Raw genomic sequence first — 20,722 nt, forward strand, 5'->3', positions numbered from 1 at the left:
TTCTCACGTATAAAAAATCCAGAGATGGATTTTAGATACATCCATGAATCAATACTTAAAAGCCTTTTGTAAGCTTTGACTTAATTTGACTCAGTGTATTTAAAGTATCTGTACTTGTTTTGCACCAATTTTTAGGTTCATGTTGGTAAATAAATCTATGCCTGCTTATATGTGAAGTAATCTGACAGGTAGAACCAGTATTAGATTTTTTTTTTTGAAAGGTCTTGAAGTACAGCACATAGGGAAGACACAGAAACAGTCTTGTATAACAGTGATAAGAGGGTAGGTAAGTGACAGAGACGATGCTTAAAGTAAAATATCTTTGCCAAGGAACAAGTAATGGCATTGTTGTTTAAAATTGTTACAAAGGAGCTAAAGTACTTCTAGCGTATAGATGAAAGCTCTCTAAAAAGACCACAGGGGGGCTCTATCAATGAAGGATATTTTGTCACATAATCAACCTTCACGTGTTTCTTAACTTGGCCTAGGTACCAGTTAATGTACAGTTCACATCAAGAGTCCACCTTGTTAAACACAATTGGAATGTGTAGAGATTCTTGGACTTCTACAGGCTTCAATGAAATCGTTTAACCTACTGTAGAAATTACGGTGATTGCTTTCATCCAGCTAGGACAGAAAAAGTAAAAATACCTCTTTTGAGCATTTTTAACCTGTTACTGCCATCTAGTGTTTAAAATGTCTGCATCGATTTAAGGAGAAGATTACATTCAGGTTCATTGAAAAGAAAACTGTGAGATGTGAGAGATCTTTTAGAAAACACTAAGAATATTTATGTGGTTTTAATTTAGAATTTGAATCACTTTAAGTGCAGGTCAAAACAATTATTTCATGTAATTGTACATACACTTGATGTGGCTAATTAAGATGATTATTAAAAGGTTTGTGCCTTGTTATTGCAGTTAGTGTGTGCATGCCTCTTAGCTCTCTTACAGCAAGTAAATGTAAATTGACATAGTACCTCTTTTAATAATAGTTCTCCATGAGCTTTATTGTAATTTCCATATAATTTTATCATTATATATGTAATGTCACATTTGTTTATAATTTAACTAACACTGTATTAACTTTGACTGAAGAGGAATCTTAGTTCAACTGACATATCAGGAGAGGAAAAAACTTAATTTAAGAACGGAAAACTAAATACTTCTGAGTAATCATCATCTCAAATGGGATGCATAAAGTAGTAGGGACACTGTCATGTTAGAATCTGGATATCTTGAGGACTGAGGGAAACTCTTGAGGAATTAAACCCACTGTTAAGTCTGCCTTGTTATTTACATGGTTTTATAGCACAGTGTATGAACCACTTTACGTTTATAAAAAGGTGGTGGTAATAATAATAATAACAACAACTGTATTGATAGGAAATAGTTAAAAAATACCACAGTAGATAATAAATTGATACCAAAAAATCTTTGTTTCATTTATTGATATAATGATTAATAGCAATATTAACAGCAGAAATATATTTGACATTGGTATTTTCTTTCCTCTCAACAGAGCAGTTGGTGCTCTTTCAGACAGCAAGGTTTTTGTAGACAATCTCCTGAAAGGAAAAAGAGTGGATTTGTCTTTTCAAGGAATTGATCACTTCAGGAATCAAGTTGGATTTGTGAATTTGGCAGAAAATGATCATACAACACTACTTAAGGAAATAGCAGGTACAACTGGTCAATCTAGTTAAAGTGTTTTAAAGACTTCTCAATAACCTAAATAAGAATGGAGCACAAAAATAAGTTGGTGCTAATTTATTCAATATTAATTTACCTGTGACAGTTGCAAATGCTACATAATTAACTTTCTAGCCTACTTTGCATATATTCAAAAGGATGTTAATGAATTATAGACAGTACTGTTCTCTGATAAGTTTTGATTTAGTATATGTAAAAAACATAGTGCAAATTTGTAAATGGGATGTAAAGACTCCATGCTACCTTGTTTTGGTCCATTTATGTCTGCCTATGAGTCTTTACTTAAAGTATGTTGTTTACAGATATTTAATAAAAATTCTCAAAGAACAGTACTGTCTGTAATTCACTGGTGTCCTTTAAAACTATTCCAGCAATTCCAACTATTCCTTGGAAAGACTCTTTAAAAGAGTTTTTCAGTATTGATGAATTATCTTTTGTGCTCTGAGGAATGTGAGGTCACACCATTTTTTAATAGAGCAATAACCCATATGGGACATTTTGCAGAGTAGCAAAGACTGCTGCTGTCACACTACCTCTTTGCAGTCCAGTACAGAAAGAAAAATTGTAAAAGTCTTTATTAATACAGTGTTTTCTCTAGCAATTCATTGGTTTCATTTCTGAAGTGCAGCTGGTTTGACCTTTTACAAAGACCTCAGTTGAATTCATTAAGGAATCACTGTTTTGCTACTTCAAGATTATGTATGGCTTCTGCTATGTTCTAAGGTGAATTTTGATTTCATGTTGTTATTTTGTGTTGTACGTGAATGAAGGAGAAATGCTGATAACATAGGCAATAGAAAATAGATTAAGTTAAATTACCTTCTAAATGGTAGTTCCATAAACTATATAGTAAATTGTTTGATAATAAAAACATCTGAACGTGGCCATTGCAAGTCTGCTAATACCAGTGTAAATGTAGGTTTGCCAGAGATGGAAGTCCAGGAAAAGCAGAGCTAATGTGGATCTTCTGTTTGTTCTGATTTGTTAGTTACTTCCCAAAAATCCATTAAAACACATTAGCATAATTTAATTATCTGCCAGGAATAGTGCTAAACTGTTCTGACAGGTTTGAGGAGTATTTTAATAACTCTTTGTCAAAGTCTTTTTATAAATGGTGCCCTTACAGTGACATAAACAATTACAGGACTTTTTAAAAAACTTTCTTTCTTATGCTTTGCTGCATCACAGAATATTTGAAGGACTGTTGTGCTTTAGTCCCAGCTGGCAGCTCACTCCCATGTAGCCATAGCCACTCGCTCACTTTTCCCTGGATGTTTGGGAGAGAGAATCAGAGGAGCAAAAGTGAGAAAACTTGTGGGTTGACCTGAATTCAGTTAAACAGGGAAAGCAAAAGCCATGCACTCAAGCAGAACAAAACAAGCAATTCATTCACCTCTTCCCATGGGCAGGCACATATTCAGACATCTCCAGGAGATCAGGGCTCCATCACTAACAGTGATTTGGGAAGACAGGAGTCCATTCTCCTTCCTTCTTTCCCCAGCATGGTATATGCTAAGGGTGATACCATACAGTATGGAATATCCCTGTGGTCAGTTGAGATCGGCTGTCCCAGCTGTGTCCCCTCCCAGCTCCTTGTGCACGACTAGCCTGCTTGCTGGAGAGGTGGGCTGAGAAACAGGTAAGGTCTTGGCTCTGTGCAAGTGCTGCTCAGTAGTAACCAAGACATCCTTGAACAATCAAACCTCTGTTCATCATAAATCAAAAAAATAACCCAATACTAGGTACTATGAAGAAAATTACCCAGCCAAAAGCACCATAAGAACTAAGTGAATTTGGAAAAGATAATGAATTGCTTGATTTTTATTTTAATAACTATATTGTAAATGCTGCTTGAAGCTGATAAAAGTGAATAAGTGAATCCTGTTTTTTATGTACAGGATTTGCAGATGTTGATTTTATGGATTAATGATGCGTGTTACAGTCTGACCATGAGAGGGAGCTTGTATTTCATGAACAGAAGAGTTACTCTTCTGTTTATATATACAAATATTTAATTTGTTTTTGGTCCTTTGTTTTTAAGAAACGTTGATTTGTTGGCTTATATATTATAATACAGTTAGGACGGCACTGTAGTACAACAGTCAGTTAGTACAACTAACTTAGTAATTTTCTTTAGCTTTAGTTGTGTATAAATGACATTTAGTCTAATCTCTTTGAATTGATTTCCTAGCAGTCTATACTACAGAGCAAGAGAAAAGGAAAACAAGTCATTTTGCCCATCTTCCTCTCTAGATTCATTGCAGCTTTACTCAAGCATAAACTTACATTGCCACCAAACCAAAGCAATCTGACCCCTTTATGCAGCCACATGGAGAATTCAGCTGTGGTAAAATTAACGTTTTTACTTTTGCCAGTTAATCTTTAGCCTATTAAGCTTGCCCATGAAGTTTACTGTATAGCTGCATAACGGCTGGCAGAAAAGTCAGGAGCAGTGGCAGGTATGGGGCTGGAGAGGAACAGTCTTATTCTGACAAGGATGATAGTTTATGAGCTTCTTTAAAAATTGTGAAACCACACATTTAGCATCCATTTGAAGGTGAATTGCATTGCCCTCCCTTCAGGCAGCCTAGGGAAATAGTTTAATTCAGTTAATTTAGTTCACTTTAGTTACAGTTGGCTGAAACTATGATAAATTAATTTTGCCTCTTGTCAGTTGTTCTTAGGTCATTTCATATGATGAAAAAATTGGACTCTCAAAGGTATTGTAATTTTCCATTAGAACAACAGATTTGTATGAAGTGAACAAAAAGGTGGCAGTCCAAATTGCTGTTGTTTAGTTAGGTGGGACTGGAAGTATGATTCTCTGAAATCATACTGAAAGCAGGGACAGCAAATGCTTTTAATTTACATTCTTTTTCATATTGTGCTGCCAAACACTGAATTGCAATAGCTCTGATAAATAGCTTACTAAAATGAAGCAGTATGCTTATTGTGGTTTAAAAAAAGGTACTCTCACCCACTTCGTTTTTGTGATCATAACAAACTTACAGGAAGTATTAGAATGGATTGAAGCCAGTATAAGAAGCAAGTTTTCTTAGGAAATTCTACTTATGTTTCTTTTTCCGTTTAGGATTTCGCCTTCACATTGTCACTGTTGTGTAAGGTTTACCTTACGTACTGACATATGTGCATAAAGTGGGGACTGCTTGGCCCAGCTGCTCCATGGATCCTACTTTATGAACGAGCTCATCTTTCTTATGTATATGTGTGTGGTGATGGAGAGAAACAGAGCAACCCACGCATACTTCTGATGAGTGCTTGAAAAAACAGTATAGCTCATTGACACATGGTAGTGGTCTGGGACAGTGACAGCTCACTGTAGAAGTACACAACCAAGGAGCAGTGGAGCAACTGCTGGGAAACTGGCTTGACTCTGGCTTATCTTTTGGCCCATCTCTTAAAAAACCCTAAGAACATAATAATTTTAGCATGGTTTAACATGATAGTTCTAATGGTAAGTTTTCTATGCTCCGTTTTCCTTCGTTTCCAAGTGTAAAGTAAAAAAAAAATTTAAATAAAAATACAGAATACGGTTGCTAAATTATAAATCTTTTAATTGAAGGAACATATTTTGAAACAATCAAAAATTAATAGTCTGGAAGTAAACATAGGTATGTAGCAGGTTTCTGTGTCTGATGAAATCTTGAGAAAGAATATGGCCATTTGTATTACAGAATATGGCTCAATATGCAGTTTTACTATGAACTGTTCTGTATTGATCTAGCTGTTGAATTTTTGAGCTTTTCCTACATAAAGTGGTTCTGAGTAAGCTTCATATATCATATTTCCATTCTAATTATAGGGAGAGAGTTGTCTAATGGATTCAGCTGCATCCAGTGTAAGAGGCAGATGACATTCAGTAATTTTGACATTATAAAAATGAGGTACAAAATGATATTACAGAGTACTTCAAACTGCATGAAAGGCAGTCTGAAAGCTGTCCAAAAATTTGTTCCAGGAAGTCATTGAGCTTGTAAAAATAGCTTTAACATTTCTAGGGTATACTTTGAAGCTGCAAACATCAGTCAGCCTGAGGCTAATAAAAGAAAACACAGATTTTGTTTGATTTTTCAGTCTAAGTAGTAATGATAATGTCTGGAGGAAAGATGGAGAATACTCATTTGTCAAGACCCCTGGGCATTGTCTGTCTATTTTTCTCATCCCTGGCCTCTAATTTCCTTCAGTTTAGGTAATACCCATCATAAACTTCAACTTTTGTGTATTTGCCAGTCGACAAATCCACTTTTATGCTGTCTCACAAGCCTAGAACTTTCTCTTGCCCACAGCATCCATGTGTCCTTTCCAGTTACTGTTAAATCCCTTCTTGTAGCCACTTTTTCAAAGAGCTTCATGGATATTAATAGCATTACATTATCTTGTATTTTCCTGTGCTCTCAGGAAAACATTTTTCTTTATTTCTTTTTTTTCCCCTTCTACTTACTGAGATTTCATTCTATTTTCATTATTTTTGAAGAAGGAAACATTGTGTTAATTATGTTCATAAGTTATCTTAACCAGTAAAATGTCACACTTTCTGTACATCAAATTCTGCGAAACTGGGGCTATCTGTAGTCCCAGCAAGCCCAATGTCTTGAGCCTGTGATGTTTAATACATCTATGCCACGACAAAGCTGTGTGAGAACTCCGATGCCCGTGAGAACGTGTGTAGAGGCACACCCACACATAAGTTTGTTAAGTTTAAAACTGCAGTCTCTCTCTGTGTGCTATTCTCTTCTGACCCAGGTTTTCATTGTTTTTTTCTTGATGGGAATTGCCAGGTATGAAAGAGGATTTTGGAAAGATAAATGGAACAGATATTGAACCAAGCTATTTCGCACAAAATGAAGAAGACAGGCAGGCCGGTAGTTCTGTTCAGCAGGGTAAAGTGCAGGTGCCCAGCTGTCCCACCCAATTCCCACACATTCACAGCACTGTGCTGAGATGCCTGGGTTCACAGTCCTGTGATCAGAGGCACATTGGTAAACCTCTGCTCTGATACTAAGCTCTTACCAGAGGGGACACTTGTATAGATGCAAATCATCAGCACAAGATCCTAATTGCAGAGTGTGAGATAGGACTGCATGGCCCAAGATGCGATGGCAGGAAAAAAAATGGAGTTTTCAGAAAGGAAAAAAAGAGTGCTATGTACAAGACTGAGTCAGAACATCACATAGTAGTGTAAACCTGGGTCTGGTAAGATTTACCCTTTGCTGGAACACCAACATCAATAGGTCCCCAAATTGTGCTGTTCAGAGAATAGATACAGGACTCAGAAAGCTTAGTGGGGATTCAGTGTATATTTAGAAATGTCTCCCACAGACAAAATTTAAAATAATACAAGTTGGTCAGCTATACTTGTGTTGTTTTTTTCACAATGTGATGCTGTTTCTTCCTGGTGTCAGAAAAAGGACTGTTGAACTATCAAGTAAAGAAGGTATATATTTAAATGAACATACATTGTTTTGATAAGGGCTGATTAAATTTATATGATAGAATTGATAATTTTTTTCCCTCTTTTGATTTTAGTTTGATTGTATGAGTGAACTAGACCTACACCTAGCAAAAAATTGGAAGCTGTACTTGCAAAGAAAAAAAAAAAAAACTTAAGGTTTTGCAATTTTTCTGTTTTTCAGCAATAGAAATACTCTATTTGCCAGTATTATTTTTATCACAGATTTTACAATTTTTTTCAATTTTATCTAAACCTTTTTTCAAACAAATTTTTCATGTTGAAAGTATTTAATCTAAAAAAAATGATGGAACACAACTCAAAAGTTGCACTGAAATTTATTTCTAAGAAATTAAACATTATATTGGGCAGATGAGTTGCAAAATAATAAACTAGGTAAGTGTTGTAGAGTTGTTTTGGCATGGACTGTAAACAGATGAAATTGTGGAAAAAGTACATTAAAAGTAGGAAATTACCTCAGATGCAACAGTGAAGCATGAAAACCCAAGCAAAAATCATCAACACACCTGATATGTTCTCTAATGCTGGCATGTAAATCCAATGCCAAAACTTAAAGCTTTCACTTCCAGATTTCCTCTGGTCTGACTGGGAGATTAAAAACAGTATTCTGTGGTGAGTTCTATTATCAGTATTTGGGTAAATTGAGAATTCTTTTACATCCTCAGAGTTTTCCTGAAGTTTCCCACACTTCCAGTGAGAGCAACTCCTGAACACTGCTAATGTTGAGTTTCTAGTTTGATAGCAAAATAAGACAGCATGAACAGTTTTCTAATTGCCATTATTTAACTGATATTAACTGTAAATATTTCACATTAAATACTATATTCATTTTCACATGAAATAATATACACCTCTGAAGAAATAATATGTACCTTTGAAATTAAGTAGAAATCTCCCTGCCATTTAGTACTCGTCATCTTGTTTCTTTCATGTGAAGGAGCCATGACTACAATTACATCTGAAAACACATTTTAAGCATGATATTATGTAATATCTTTATATTGATACACTTTTCTCCTTCTGTCAGAGACCATGAAAAAGATATTTCAAGAAAAGGGGATCATGGCAGGTGAAGAAAGAGCTTTTAAACCACATCTGACCTTCATGAAATTGTCAAAATCAACAGAGCTACGTAAGGAGGTGAGCTCACATTTCACATAGCTCAGTAGCAATCTACAAAGTTTAATTTGGAGATGGACAGTGTTGTTTATGCTGTAGCATCATATTTGCTACTTTGTAACCAGCTGAAAAGGTGAGACTTTAACACTTGGTTTTTAAAGAAAAAATTAACGTACCTACCATATAAGCAGTCCTGTACTGTAGTTTACCACTCTTGATATGCTCAGTGCAGTAGTATCATGGTCTGTTTTCTGTTGGGAAATTAGGCAAGACCAAAGGATAAAAGTAAAATAATAAAAAAAATTAAAAAAAAATAAAAATAATAAACTCTTGTTCAGAGTTTCAGAACTCCCATTAGGGGGTAGATTGTATGCATGCAATTTTTTTTTTTTTTTTCTGAATTTTGTTACTGTATGGAAGAAAATGAGCAAATAAACAGTGGAATTTCTGTTTGGATTATGCATGGTAGACAGACTGTTAGTCCTCTCTATTGAATATGCTTTGGTGAATTTCAGAGTAATGAGGAAAAACTATATTAATATTTATATATATATATAATATAATTTATCTTCTATATTCTCTCTTGAAAGTTATTTCTTGCCTAGTATTAGATTTTTGACAAAATACACAAATACATGAAAACAGGATATAATTGTGATTAAAATACATAGAAGCAATATTAGTGTACCAATTTTTTGTTTCATACTAATTTAACTGTAGTACTGTATTATATTTAACACAAGATATATGTCCATACATGTTTTTACTAACAATATATAGAATATTTTATGTGATTTTTTAACACTGACTAGGAAAATAATTTTCAGGGAAAAATATTTTAAATAGGAATTAAAGTACATAAAACTAATCTTTTGATACTTCATTAATAGTGGGCATTAAAAAAATCCTTAAAAGTTTAATTAGAAATATGTCTAAAGATGCTGAATGTGCATGTTTTAATTAAGTAGTATTTTGAAATGAGTAGAAAGAAGGTCCTGAGATTTGAGATACATCAAGAAAATTTGAGGACAAGCGTACCTGCTCTAAAATATAACTAAGGACTTATCCACAGGATGTAGGTGGTATTTGATACGAAATTTGTAAACTCACAGAAGCTTTTGCTTGAAATGACAGTTGGGTTTTTAAAATGCTAGCTTCAGTCCACTTCTAGAATATCCGCTGTTCAGTGATTTAACTAGTTAAAACATCTGAGACAATCAGGGTGGGGTTTTTGCTGTTCTGTATTTTTACTTTTTTTGCCTGGTTGGTTGTTTCATTTACATTTATCTACCTTCCATGAAATATTAGCCAGGATACATCCTTTCTGTGTTCTGATATTCACTGCTGCTGACAGAACCAGGTCAGTGTCATTCCAAATCATCTTCCTGAGCCCTCCATAATGTTGGATAATGCATGTGATCTACTGTATAGAAAGATATTATATGTTAAAAATCTGTACATTTTTCTCTGTCAATTCAGTGTCAGGCATAAGCATCAGTCTTTACTACAATTTTTTCTTTTATTGTATTCCTGCATTTAGTTAGTTTCATGCATTTATAGAAAACAGTAAATAAAAATATGTATCATGAAAGGAATAATTATTTTGCAGTACATTTTCATACAATGTCTAATTGCATTTTCAAATCATGCAACAATATGAAAAGCAAGAAAAGGGAAGTGGATGAAGCTTACATAAGCGAGCCTATAAAAGAGCAAATAGTACTGAAGTGGTTGAGTACAGTTCTCAGCCATTGCTTTATAATGATATTGATTTATTTTTTAAATGTAAGCTTCCTTATTTGAAACAATATGCTTTTAAGTCACTCTCCTCTTAATGGCATCTAAATTCCACCGAAGTTATATTTTGGGGGAAAAAATATCTGTTTTTAAATTACATTATATTTTATATAATATATATATTATATTATATATTAATTATATCAATTTAATTAATTATAAATTATAAAATAATTATATTAATTTAATTAATATATTAATATATTAATATTAATTAATATATTAATTTAATTAATTATAAATTATAACTTAAATATATTAATTTAATTAATATAATTGCAGGCATTTTGAAATGCACATATTCTGAAGAGACTTTAACTTTCCTAAAGTTAAAAATTATATTTACAAAGCAAAGAGTTTGAGAATTCAGAACTAGTAAAGATCTTAAGAAATCAGGTTTTCAGTTTGAAAACTGAGCACATCTAAAAAACCTGGAAACAGATATTAAAAAAGGATGAAAGTATGAAATAAAGTGGATTAGAAAAGAGCTATCTGGTTTACTGTACCCCCTTCAGCTTCTCAGATTAAAGGACTTATTTACCTACTTAGAAGTGGGACCAGCTCGTTCCTCATGCTTAGTTGGACATTTTTCAGTTTAAATGTGCCACTGAAAACTTCCCCAAAAAAAAGAGGTATCGTGTGCTCCTAGATGTCCTTGTGGAAGGAGACAAAGGGATATAATTTACCTGAATATGTTCAGCTATTTCCAGCATTATTTGCATGATAAGAATCCTGGGTTAGTATCGTTACCTTCTATGCAAAGGACCTAATGAAGTACAATAAAATAAGCAATTTTTAATTAAAAGGAATTTTGCATTTGAAGGTAATGTTTCTGTTCCTTCTTCCCACACTTGGCTCCTAAGGTGCAACCAGTCAATCACAAATCCTGTATTTTCCATTTGTCCAGATTCCTGTTTATTTCAGGGTGTGTTGTGAGGCACTTCTTAAATGCAGTATGACGTTTGAAGGTCCTTTGATAACTAGTATTGCCAGAAATGCAAATGCTGTGAAATGAATTTCATAAGTAGATGACTGACAGCTAAATTGCTCTGATGGCATCTGCTTAATTAGTGCAGAGTGTATCTCTAGCCTAGGCAGTGGTTGACAACAAAAAATTGGCAAAATTATAAATTATGCATCTTTTGTATGTTATATTCTTTCGTATGGTGTATCTTTGAGATGCTGCATGTATAGTTAGTAAAACAGAATATATTATTGAGAAAAACGTTTGTATTTGCAACACTTCTGAGTAGTTTCAACGCCTGATTCACTGTTGCCAGTCACTTCAATGGTATCATCATGATACCAGATATTATGCAGGCAGTATTATTATGATTGCACTGGAAATAACATTAAATGCACAATTCAGTAATTTACTCTTGTATTTCTTAATGTAAATTATGTTGAATTTCTGTCACTTTCCAGTTTTATACAGGAATAACTTAAGGTACTTATTTGGTAATAATAATAGTTTCCTTCATCATCAAGGAGGAAATTCCAAAACAAACCCAAAGCAGTGTCTCCAATTTCAGATCTTTTAGAGGTATGCTGATACTCATCTTTTTGCTATGTTCAGCCAGATATACCAGATAACATGTTTAATACTGATAATTATGAAGGGATTTAATTTTTTTTAATGTAAATTTTCTCTCAGTGTGAGACATCAATATTTTCGGCTTCTTGAAATTACATATAGATGAGAGATGTAGTATGTCTTTTATTTGCCATAATGTAAATGGTTAGAGCAAGTTCTGGCAGACAATAAGCTATCTAATGTCTCTTCTGTCTTATTTACATGGGGAATCTCAGGCACTTGTCTGGCTACAGGAAAGGTTATTGCTTTGATGGTATTTAGATATGGCTTTTCCATCATTAATCTGTTAATGAATTTTTTTGCATGTGTACATAAAATACTGTGTTCAGTAAAGATCCTCTGCCATGACAAGAGAAGTGAAAGGGAATCATCCCTCTGTGGTATTAATCCTCAAATGTTAATAACTGAAAATAGAATAGAAAATGTGAATTTCTCTCTTCCATTCCTAGGTTTGTAATTTTGCCTTTATTTATACCCATGTGGCATAGACACATAGTATGTTTAATACAACTGTATTATACAGGACCTTAAAGAGAACAGTTCTTAGTAAAACCAAGGCACTTTATTTACCACTGAATCTGACCACCAGCATTCTTTTTTTAATAACTCCTGGGATCTCTGGCTTTCGGATAGAAAAGCTGGTAAAAGAAAAGCCATCGAGTCATTAAATCCCTGTGCATTGTCACTTATCAGCCTCTGTGTCAGTGGTTTGTACTTTGACAGCTGTTAGTTGTTGGTACAAGAGTCTGAGCCACATACTTATTTGGAATCTTTGATGCTGATCCTAAAGTGGCTTAAACCGTCACTTTGGCACAATACAAAACAGTAAACAAATTCTTTTAATAGTCTTCTAAGACCAGTAGAAATGTGTTGTGATTTTTCTACAGTATATTTTTTTAATCTGAGGTTCCAACAATAGGGACAGAAAATACACAAACTGGGTAACCCAGTAGCTGGAAGAGGTTCTTAAAATTCTTCCTCTTCATACATTTATATGATACACCATATAGCAGGGATATGTAAGTACTTGGTTTAAACAAGAAGAAGGAAGGACATAACTGCAGATGGTTTGTTACAAGCTAAATGTCCTGTGAGATGTTATGTCAGAGTGATCATTCTTTGAAGTACCAGACTCTCCATGGTAGATATGATGCACTCTATGCATTTACACATACTCTTGCTAGAGGACTGAGGCCGCAGAAGGCAACACCTCTTTAGACATGAACTCTTCTAAGTCCACTTGGGGATCGTCAAGGTCTATGCTAAGAAACTTTTCCACAACAGACTTGCATTTTTCCATCCTATCACCTTTTGCAGGATGATCAAGACGTTTGATAGGCTTTCCATTGCGGATCAGTTCTGATACTTCCACTCCTCTTTCAATAATTTTGGCTGGCATTCCTGCTAATGCAGCAATATTGGCAGCATGACTAATGGTGGACACGCCCTCTTTGATCTGATAGAAAAATATCAACTCCTCTCCATCCTGATGGGTCTCCATGGTCAGGTACTCCAGAAGAGGTGTGTCAGGCAGGAGTTCTAGTTGCATCAAACTGTGAAAATTAGTAGAGACAAAGACCTGTGGACACTGTGTTCCTTGTCTGATCCAGTACCTCAGGACAGCAGCCAGAAGGGACAGGCCATCCACTGTGTTGGTCCCTTTACCAAACTCATCAATAAGTACTAGGGACCTCTCTGTGGCATTGTTTACAGCCTTGGCAACCTGGTTAAGATCAATCATGAACGTGGAGAGCCCTACAGAAACTGATTCCCTACTGTGGATTCTTGTGTAAATCCCATCAATTACTCCAATCTCTGCCTCTGCTGCAGGGACGTAACTGCCGATTAGAGCCATGAACACTATAAGACCTACTTGCTTTAAGTAAACACTCTTTCCAGAAGAGTTGGGCCCTGTGATGATCTTTATTCTTCTGGTAGACTCGCCACTGTCCACAGGGTTGGCCACAAAAGTCTTTGCACATAGTTCCATGAGTGGATGTCTTCCATCCTTGATGTGGAAGCCGTGGCGGTGAGTAAAGCGAGGTCGGCAATAGGCATTCTCCCGGGCCATTGCTGCCAAGGCTAGCAGTACATCAAGGTGTGCAGTGTACTCAATCACACTGTTAAGTACTTCAGACTTCTCCAAGATCCTTGTTTGCAGCTGGTGCATGATGAGTGTTTCCTGGTCTCTGATCTCAGAGTGCAGGTCACCCAGCAGGCTGTCTAGCTCCTTGGTCCGGGCACTTCTGTATTGCAGTTTATTGTCTGACATGAACATGAAGTCCAAGCCTTCAATTTCGAAGTCAGTCTTATCCACCATATTTGGTAGGCGTGGAATGGACAGGAGGAAGCCAATCAAAGGAATGTAGATCACAGAACAAGAGGGAATACGACTGTCCAAAGTCTCCAGTTCTTTTTGTGCCACTTCTGTAAGGAGGCCTGGCAGTCCCATCAGCTTTCGTTTCTTCTCATCAATCGTGGAATCTACATTGGGTCTAACAGTGAAGCGGTTCTCTGAGAGGCTGCCTTCAAAGTCTACCACTTTGCTAATTAGGTTAGCAATGTAGTGCAGATCATCAGTGAAGACAGATGAAATAGTTTGAAAAAGTTCAATAGTGCTGGGCAGAGAACGACACGTGTCTCTAAGGCACACTGCATTGTATGCCGTCTTATACAGTGCTTGCCAGTCACTAACTTTTGTGTTGGAAAGAGTCATTCTCTTTAAAATAAGAGGCACATTTTTAATATTCTTGAGGCAGTTTTGAAGAGTAAGGACTGTTTCATGGTTCTGAGCCAGAAGGAAGAAGTTGATAACATCCAGCCGTTTGTTCAGCTCTGTCAGGTTCCGGGTAGGTCGTGTGAGCCACAACCTCAGCAGTTTTTCTCCCCATTTGCATCTGCAACGATTTAAAATTCCATATAAGCTGAATCCTTCTTTTAGTCCACTGGACAGCTTGTACACAGAAGGATGGATATCACTTTTAAATATCTGCAGGACACAGTAAGTGTCTTGGTCCATATTCACAGTATCTGACAGGACAAATTTTTTAAAGGCCAAAATAGGAACTGCTATACTGCTGTCTTCGAGTTCAACTCCAACCCTTCTTCTGTCTAGAAACTTAAGGAGGCCCCCTAAGGTTCGTATCATGAGTGGACTCTCAAAAGGGATGACTGAGGACAAATAGAGAATTTTCTCAGTGGCAGTCATATGAGATGGAATAAAAGGAAATTGCCTAGACAGGATCCGTTGCTTGCTGACTTCTAGACCAAAATCTATGTTAGGAAACAGGACAATTTCTGGTTTTCGTATGTCTTTATCACCAGCAGTAGCTGTTAGGTTGGTCAGGAATTTGGCAATATTCTGGTCCTGTTTTGCACTGGTCACTATGCATTGAGGGTTAAGTTCCCCAATCACTTTTTGCAGTAGCTTGAGGTCTTCATTATCAGGTGTCTCAGGCATGAAGTAGACTGAGCAGTCTTCTGTATCATAGTAAGTAATTGCCAGCTGCCCTGCATACCACAAAACAGACATATGTGTCTCCGAGCCCTCTTGCTCCTCTTGCTCCTCTTGCTGAGGCCCAAGCGGCAGTGGCAAGGCACAGCTCGTGGCTGATGTGGCACTCATTCTTTTGGCAAGAGGTATTTTTATTCACAACTCATCCAAAACGTCCTGAGAAGCAACTTTAATTGACAATAGGAGGTTGACGCTCACTCTTCCAGCCCTGGAGAACCTAAGATGCTGCCAGGAATTACCTATAAATGTTCAAGTGAAAAGATGCAGCCAGTAACTACAGCCACTGTCAGCTTCCAAGGAAGGTGTAACAGAGCTAACTACCAGCATTAGTTTTACAGTTTTTCTTTGTGTCCTTTTAAGTATCTATGTACACCCAAGTACCCATAAATACAGTAACATGCACGGACATGTATACCCATGTACAAAATCATCCTCCCTCAGAGGTTTGTGACGCGCACCTGCGCTGACTATGGCTTCTCTCAGCAGTGCGGCCTCATGGCTTGGCCATCATTTCAGGGCCGCAGCCCCATATTTATGCTGCACCATCACACAGCACCAGTTTCTGTACAAGTTCGTAATGGATCGGACATATCAGTCCCTATCAGCAACTCACTTCCAATCCTCTCCCGTTTCTTTGCTCGCTACTCACCCTCCTCACCACAGACGGGCAGCTCGGCTCAGCTGCTGCGCCTCCCCGCATCCCAAAAGCGTTGTGCTCTCCCCTTTCCCTTCCTCTCCGGGCGGGAGCTCGGCGCTCCGTCCGCAGCGCCCGTCAGGGGGCCCGGACCCGCCTCTGCAGCCGGGCCGTGCCCACAGCGGCCCCGGCCCGCCTGGCGACTCGGCCGCCCCACAAGGAGCGACCCTCGGGCCGCCTGCGGGCCCCGCCTGGCTGGAGCACCGCAGTGGTGTGCTGGGTTGTGGGGTCTGGACACGGAGCCCGGAGCTACTTGCGGCTCTGCTATCTGCGCTGTCACCACTGGAGCCTTCCTGCCCCTGGGCCCGAGGCTGGCTGTGGCAGTAGCCACGGGGACTGCATGGGGTTCAGCTGCTGGGATAGCGGGCTGTGCCTTCCCAGAGACACGGGGAGAAAAGCCAGACACTGCAGGGCTGCCAGAGGCGTTCTCCCCGGTGATCTGGCAGTCCTGCGAGAGCTTCTCGTGCTGTGCCTCTCCAGGCCCATGTTACACAGCCACGTCCTTTACAGACATCACCCATTACAGTGCTTCCTCGAGAGGCAGATGTCTTCCTCCTCCCCTTCCAGCACTAAACACTTCAAAGTGGCCTCTCAAATAGTATTGTTTCTCACCCTCCCCCACTATAGCTTATCTTTATTGTCAGCATCTCTACTATTCCCATGTGGTAACAACTTTTCTCTTGCATCTCTACTGCTCCAGACCCTTTCAGTTAAGAAATGAGCTGTGACCTTCTCATGCACCTTTGTTGCTTCATCCTTTCACATCTCACTGCAGCAGCACTCCGGAAATTGTTCCAGTTACTAAAAATACCATAGATTTCTCATGGCTGCTTTTCCAAATACCTTTCAGTGGTGCATCGCAAGCACAACTCAATTCCTGAGCATTCAGCATTTTGATTCACACCTTACCAACCTGTCTTTGACAAGCAACATCCCAACCTCTTGTAAATGTTATTTTTCCTATTGGAGCATGGAGTTGTGATTTTTTGTCTTTTCTTCATTTCATTCTAGAAGTACTCAAGGCTTCACATTTTGACAAGTGTTCTCCTGGCTGAAAACATCTTTTTTATTACTAATTGATGTCTACCTATATTTACAAGAACTGTCAGCCAAAAAGCAAGGAATAATGATTTAATGTCAGAATAACCTTAGTACATAAGGACTAGTCTAGCCATAGAATATAAAATTTTAAATAGCTACTGTGAGAATGGAATAAATGTTGACTTCCACGGAGATGTAGACTCCCAGATTTCCATTTTCTGAAATGAAAAGCATGCACCACTAGATGTCATCATTCCAGTGATTAAGGAAATGAAAGGACATTGGACCTTTGCTAAAGTAGACTTTCCACACCGATGAGCTGCCGAGAAACCACAGGCAAACCGTGACTTTGCAGCGGTTGGGGCTGTAAAGCTGAGGGTCCAGGATGTTGTCAGGTTCACTGTGCAAACCTATGGGGGGTGTGCAGTGAGTGAGGTTAGGGAGGAACACAAAAGAGGAGTGGATGATGTGGGCTGCAAAAGGGGCCAGTCCTGTTTAAAATGAGGCTGGTGGGCACACTTGTCCAACTGATTGCCGGGGGCAAATGTCTGTATCCTCCCCAAACTGTGTGTGTGGTGAGTGCAGGTGTTCACTGCCAAACCTCAAGCTGGCCCAGCCAGCAAGTGGGAGACCCATGGGCTCACTAAGAGGCCAGCAATCTGGGCAGGGGTGCTGTGGGGACAGAAGGGCCATGATGGTGCTCCAGGAATGCACAAACGTGAACATGGAGAGAAAGTCATGCGCATCCTACACTGTTGACCTTCTGTCCCTGCCAGGAGCGACCTGCACTTGTATCTCCTGTGAGCCCCATGTGGGGGTCCTGGTGAAGGCAGTGGCACCCATGTAGCCAGCTGTGTCTGTGTCCTTTGAGCATGGGTATGGGTCTCTGGGAGGTGAAAGCAGCAGGTACATCCATTGAAGACTGAGGCTCCCACACACTGGGCTGCATTCCAGCAGCCAGGCCATAGGGACCACTGGGCTCGAGCTGCTAGAGGCTCCTAGTATTCCTTAGCATAGAGCAATGATACTTAAATAGCAAACAGCATTATTGGGAGATAGATCGAAGGAGAAAATACTGAATTTCTACAGAGATCATTTATTTTTATTGACAATGCAGTGGAATGAGGACCCCTAAACTCTTAAAGTAACTACTGAAATATTTTCTGAAAATAGCTTCATAAAATATTTATTGTGTTCCGTTTCATATATATAAAACTGCATGATTCCAATATTATAATCCCAGTAAGTTTTTAGATATACTGAGATCAAAAATCTAGTGCTGGTAAAATACAACCATTTTTTCCTGTGTGCTCATTTAATGACTCAGAAAACTGCCCTTGATGACCATTTGAGATGCTTCCTTGTAGCAGCATGCCCAGTGATGACAGCAAGAATAATTTCCAGTTACACATTCCACGGACACTGTGCAAACCATTGGAAGTTAAAGCAGTTACATATCTATTGTGTATATCTATTTGTTTCCTACATACTGAAAAAGAAGTGGTAAAAAGGAGGACTAATGACACTTTCATTTTATTGTTAACTTCTGCAGTATAGACAGTGCTTCCCTAAAAGAGAAGATTTGGAACATGATTATTTCTGTATTCTTTTTGCATCTTGAAGTAGTTTTCCCTACTAACTGTACTTATGGTTAAAATGAAAACTATAGAAATTAAATATGAAAATTCAGTCTCCAAGTAGAATGCCTAACTGAATTTTATGTTGATTTTTAAAGGTGAAAAAAATTGACTCTAGTCTGTATGAAGATTTCAAAAACCATTATTTTGGAGATGAGATCTTGCATCGCTTTGATCTTTGCTCCATGTTTAAAAAAAAACAACCAAATGGTTACTACTACTGTGAGTCCTCTATTGTTTTTGGTAAGTACATCTTAATTGTTTTCTGGTCAGTTGCATCTCTGAGTTATATGTGCAAAAAGCCATTTTTTCTGGAATGTCTGTTAGGCAATTATTGTAAGATTCATGGAGTCTGACAGAAGTCTCTCCCTTAGTCTTGGCTTGGCAGGAACTCTGTGCAGTGGTTCTCACTGACAGCTAAAGTTTATGTTCAATTATCCATCTCCAGAATCCCATTCCATTTCTCATCCTAAAATGAGTGTTTAAGTTAAGTGAGATGTATCACTCCCCAGAGCTGCTCATCTCTCTGTTGACTTTAAGTACAGGCTGTGTGACTAAGTCGTATTAGACACAGTACTTATAGATGATTAAAGCTAAGTGAAATGTCTCTGGTTTGGCAGAGATGTGACCTTATTTGGACTACATTCATGTACAGAGAGAATTTCAGTGGTACCACAGATTTGATAATAACTCATCAGAATACTGTTAGACTTTAAACATTGTAGAGACACCTTGCTAAATTATTACAATGCTAGAAATCACAGTTGTTTTTCCTGCTTTGTCTGATCAGAAATACCACTGTTAGAAGTTAGTGCTGGTTTCAGGACTATATTTAGGACTTCGTTGACAATTTGGTTTCTCCCTTGTGGTGACTTCTTTGTGCTGCAGCATTGCTGCTGGAAGTGCTTACTGGTCTTAAGGATTGTTCTGAGGACTTTTAATTAAATACTTAAATAATACTTGAAACATGCCAGGCACTTCACAGATTCTCATTGTTTTAATATTTTGTTTGTGCTTAGGGTCGCCTTCATTTAGCTTAACTAAATTGTTATCAAAAAATCAAAAGCAGTACAGAGGAAAAAAGTATAGGATGTGGCAAAACTATTGCAAAATCCAGATCAATCAAAATCAAAATAAGATATATTTATCTATTTATCTGTATTATCATATTTATTACCTTGTGTTATGTATGACTCATAGTTTTATCTTTGTGTATATAACTATATATACAATATCTTCTGTACATGTTTGTGCATTTAAATATTTTTATATGCATCCAAATGCTTCAGAGAAAGAGAAATTACAAGATCATTTAATGTGGTCTAACATTCTTGATCTGGGTGAAATTGGGGCTCTGCTATTTACAAATATTCTTCAGACTGTTCTGGAATATGATTAAGGAATTTAGTATAGAACTCATTACAAAAAAATAATCTGCTTAGTAGTATATTTGGTAGATATATTTTTCCCAAACATTTGTTTCAATCTGCCTTGTTGAACTTGTCTTATGACATCTCAGATTGCTGAAATGAGACAGTCTTTCAGCAGTCTTTTGAATGTGAGTCCCATTAAATGGTTTACAACAGCAGTCAATCAACCAGTATTCAAAGCAAGAATCAGATGCTTGTTTGGCTTTAACTCAATCCCAGTATGACCATGCGTAAAGAATTTGTGTCATTTTCACAGTCCAAACAGAATTCTGCCTTGAATTATTTTTACATGAGCACTGCATCTGGCTTTCTCTAGCCATAAAGGGAATGGATGTTCTTCACTGATATTAGATTAAGAAAAAGTGCTGTACAATCCCCATTTTTCTTAGTTTTATATGGATTTAGATGAATCTTGATGAAATATGTGCATTTAATTTCTTGGTTTTGTTCATGTTAATATATTTATTTAAAGCCAACAAGTGAAAAAAAACACTATACTGGAATAAAATCTAAATGTCTCATTTTTTAATTTCAGAGAAGGAGAAATTGTATTTTAATGAATTTTTAAAAATTCCTTTTGAAGTGTTTTAAAATGTGATTTGAATAGCGGTTTTAGTAATTATAGGTAGCTAGGGCATTAAAATAAGGGAGTTAATGTAGTTCTATTAATATGTCAAAAATAGTGAAATTTGA

The 20,722-nt window shown here is 37.3% G+C and overlaps 2 protein-coding genes across 3 annotated transcripts in view; one reads left to right on the forward strand and one right to left on the reverse strand.

Moving 5' to 3' along the window:
• Positions 1-20,722, forward strand: part of AKAP7 (A-kinase anchoring protein 7) — an 81,523-nt gene that overhangs the window by 13,698 nt on the left and 47,103 nt on the right. For both annotated transcript variants that reach the window (XM_058835782.1, XM_058835783.1), the window contains exons 5-7: positions 1,522-1,682; positions 8,231-8,343; positions 18,698-18,842. In XM_058835782.1, coding sequence (XP_058691765.1) covers positions 1,522-1,682; positions 8,231-8,343; positions 18,698-18,842 — 419 coding nt within the window. The remainder of the gene's footprint in view (positions 1-1,521; positions 1,683-8,230; positions 8,344-18,697; positions 18,843-20,722) is intronic.
• On the reverse strand, positions 12,894-15,344 carry MSH5 (mutS homolog 5). The gene has a single exon (XM_058835781.1). It carries the CDS (start codon positions 15,336-15,338, stop codon positions 12,894-12,896), a length of 2,445 nt encoding a protein of 814 aa, XP_058691764.1. The 5' UTR covers positions 15,339-15,344.

This window comes from Poecile atricapillus, chromosome 3 (genome assembly GCF_030490865.1).
Source record: "Poecile atricapillus isolate bPoeAtr1 chromosome 3, bPoeAtr1.hap1, whole genome shotgun sequence".
Classification (NCBI taxonomy): Eukaryota; Metazoa; Chordata; class Aves; order Passeriformes; family Paridae; genus Poecile; species Poecile atricapillus.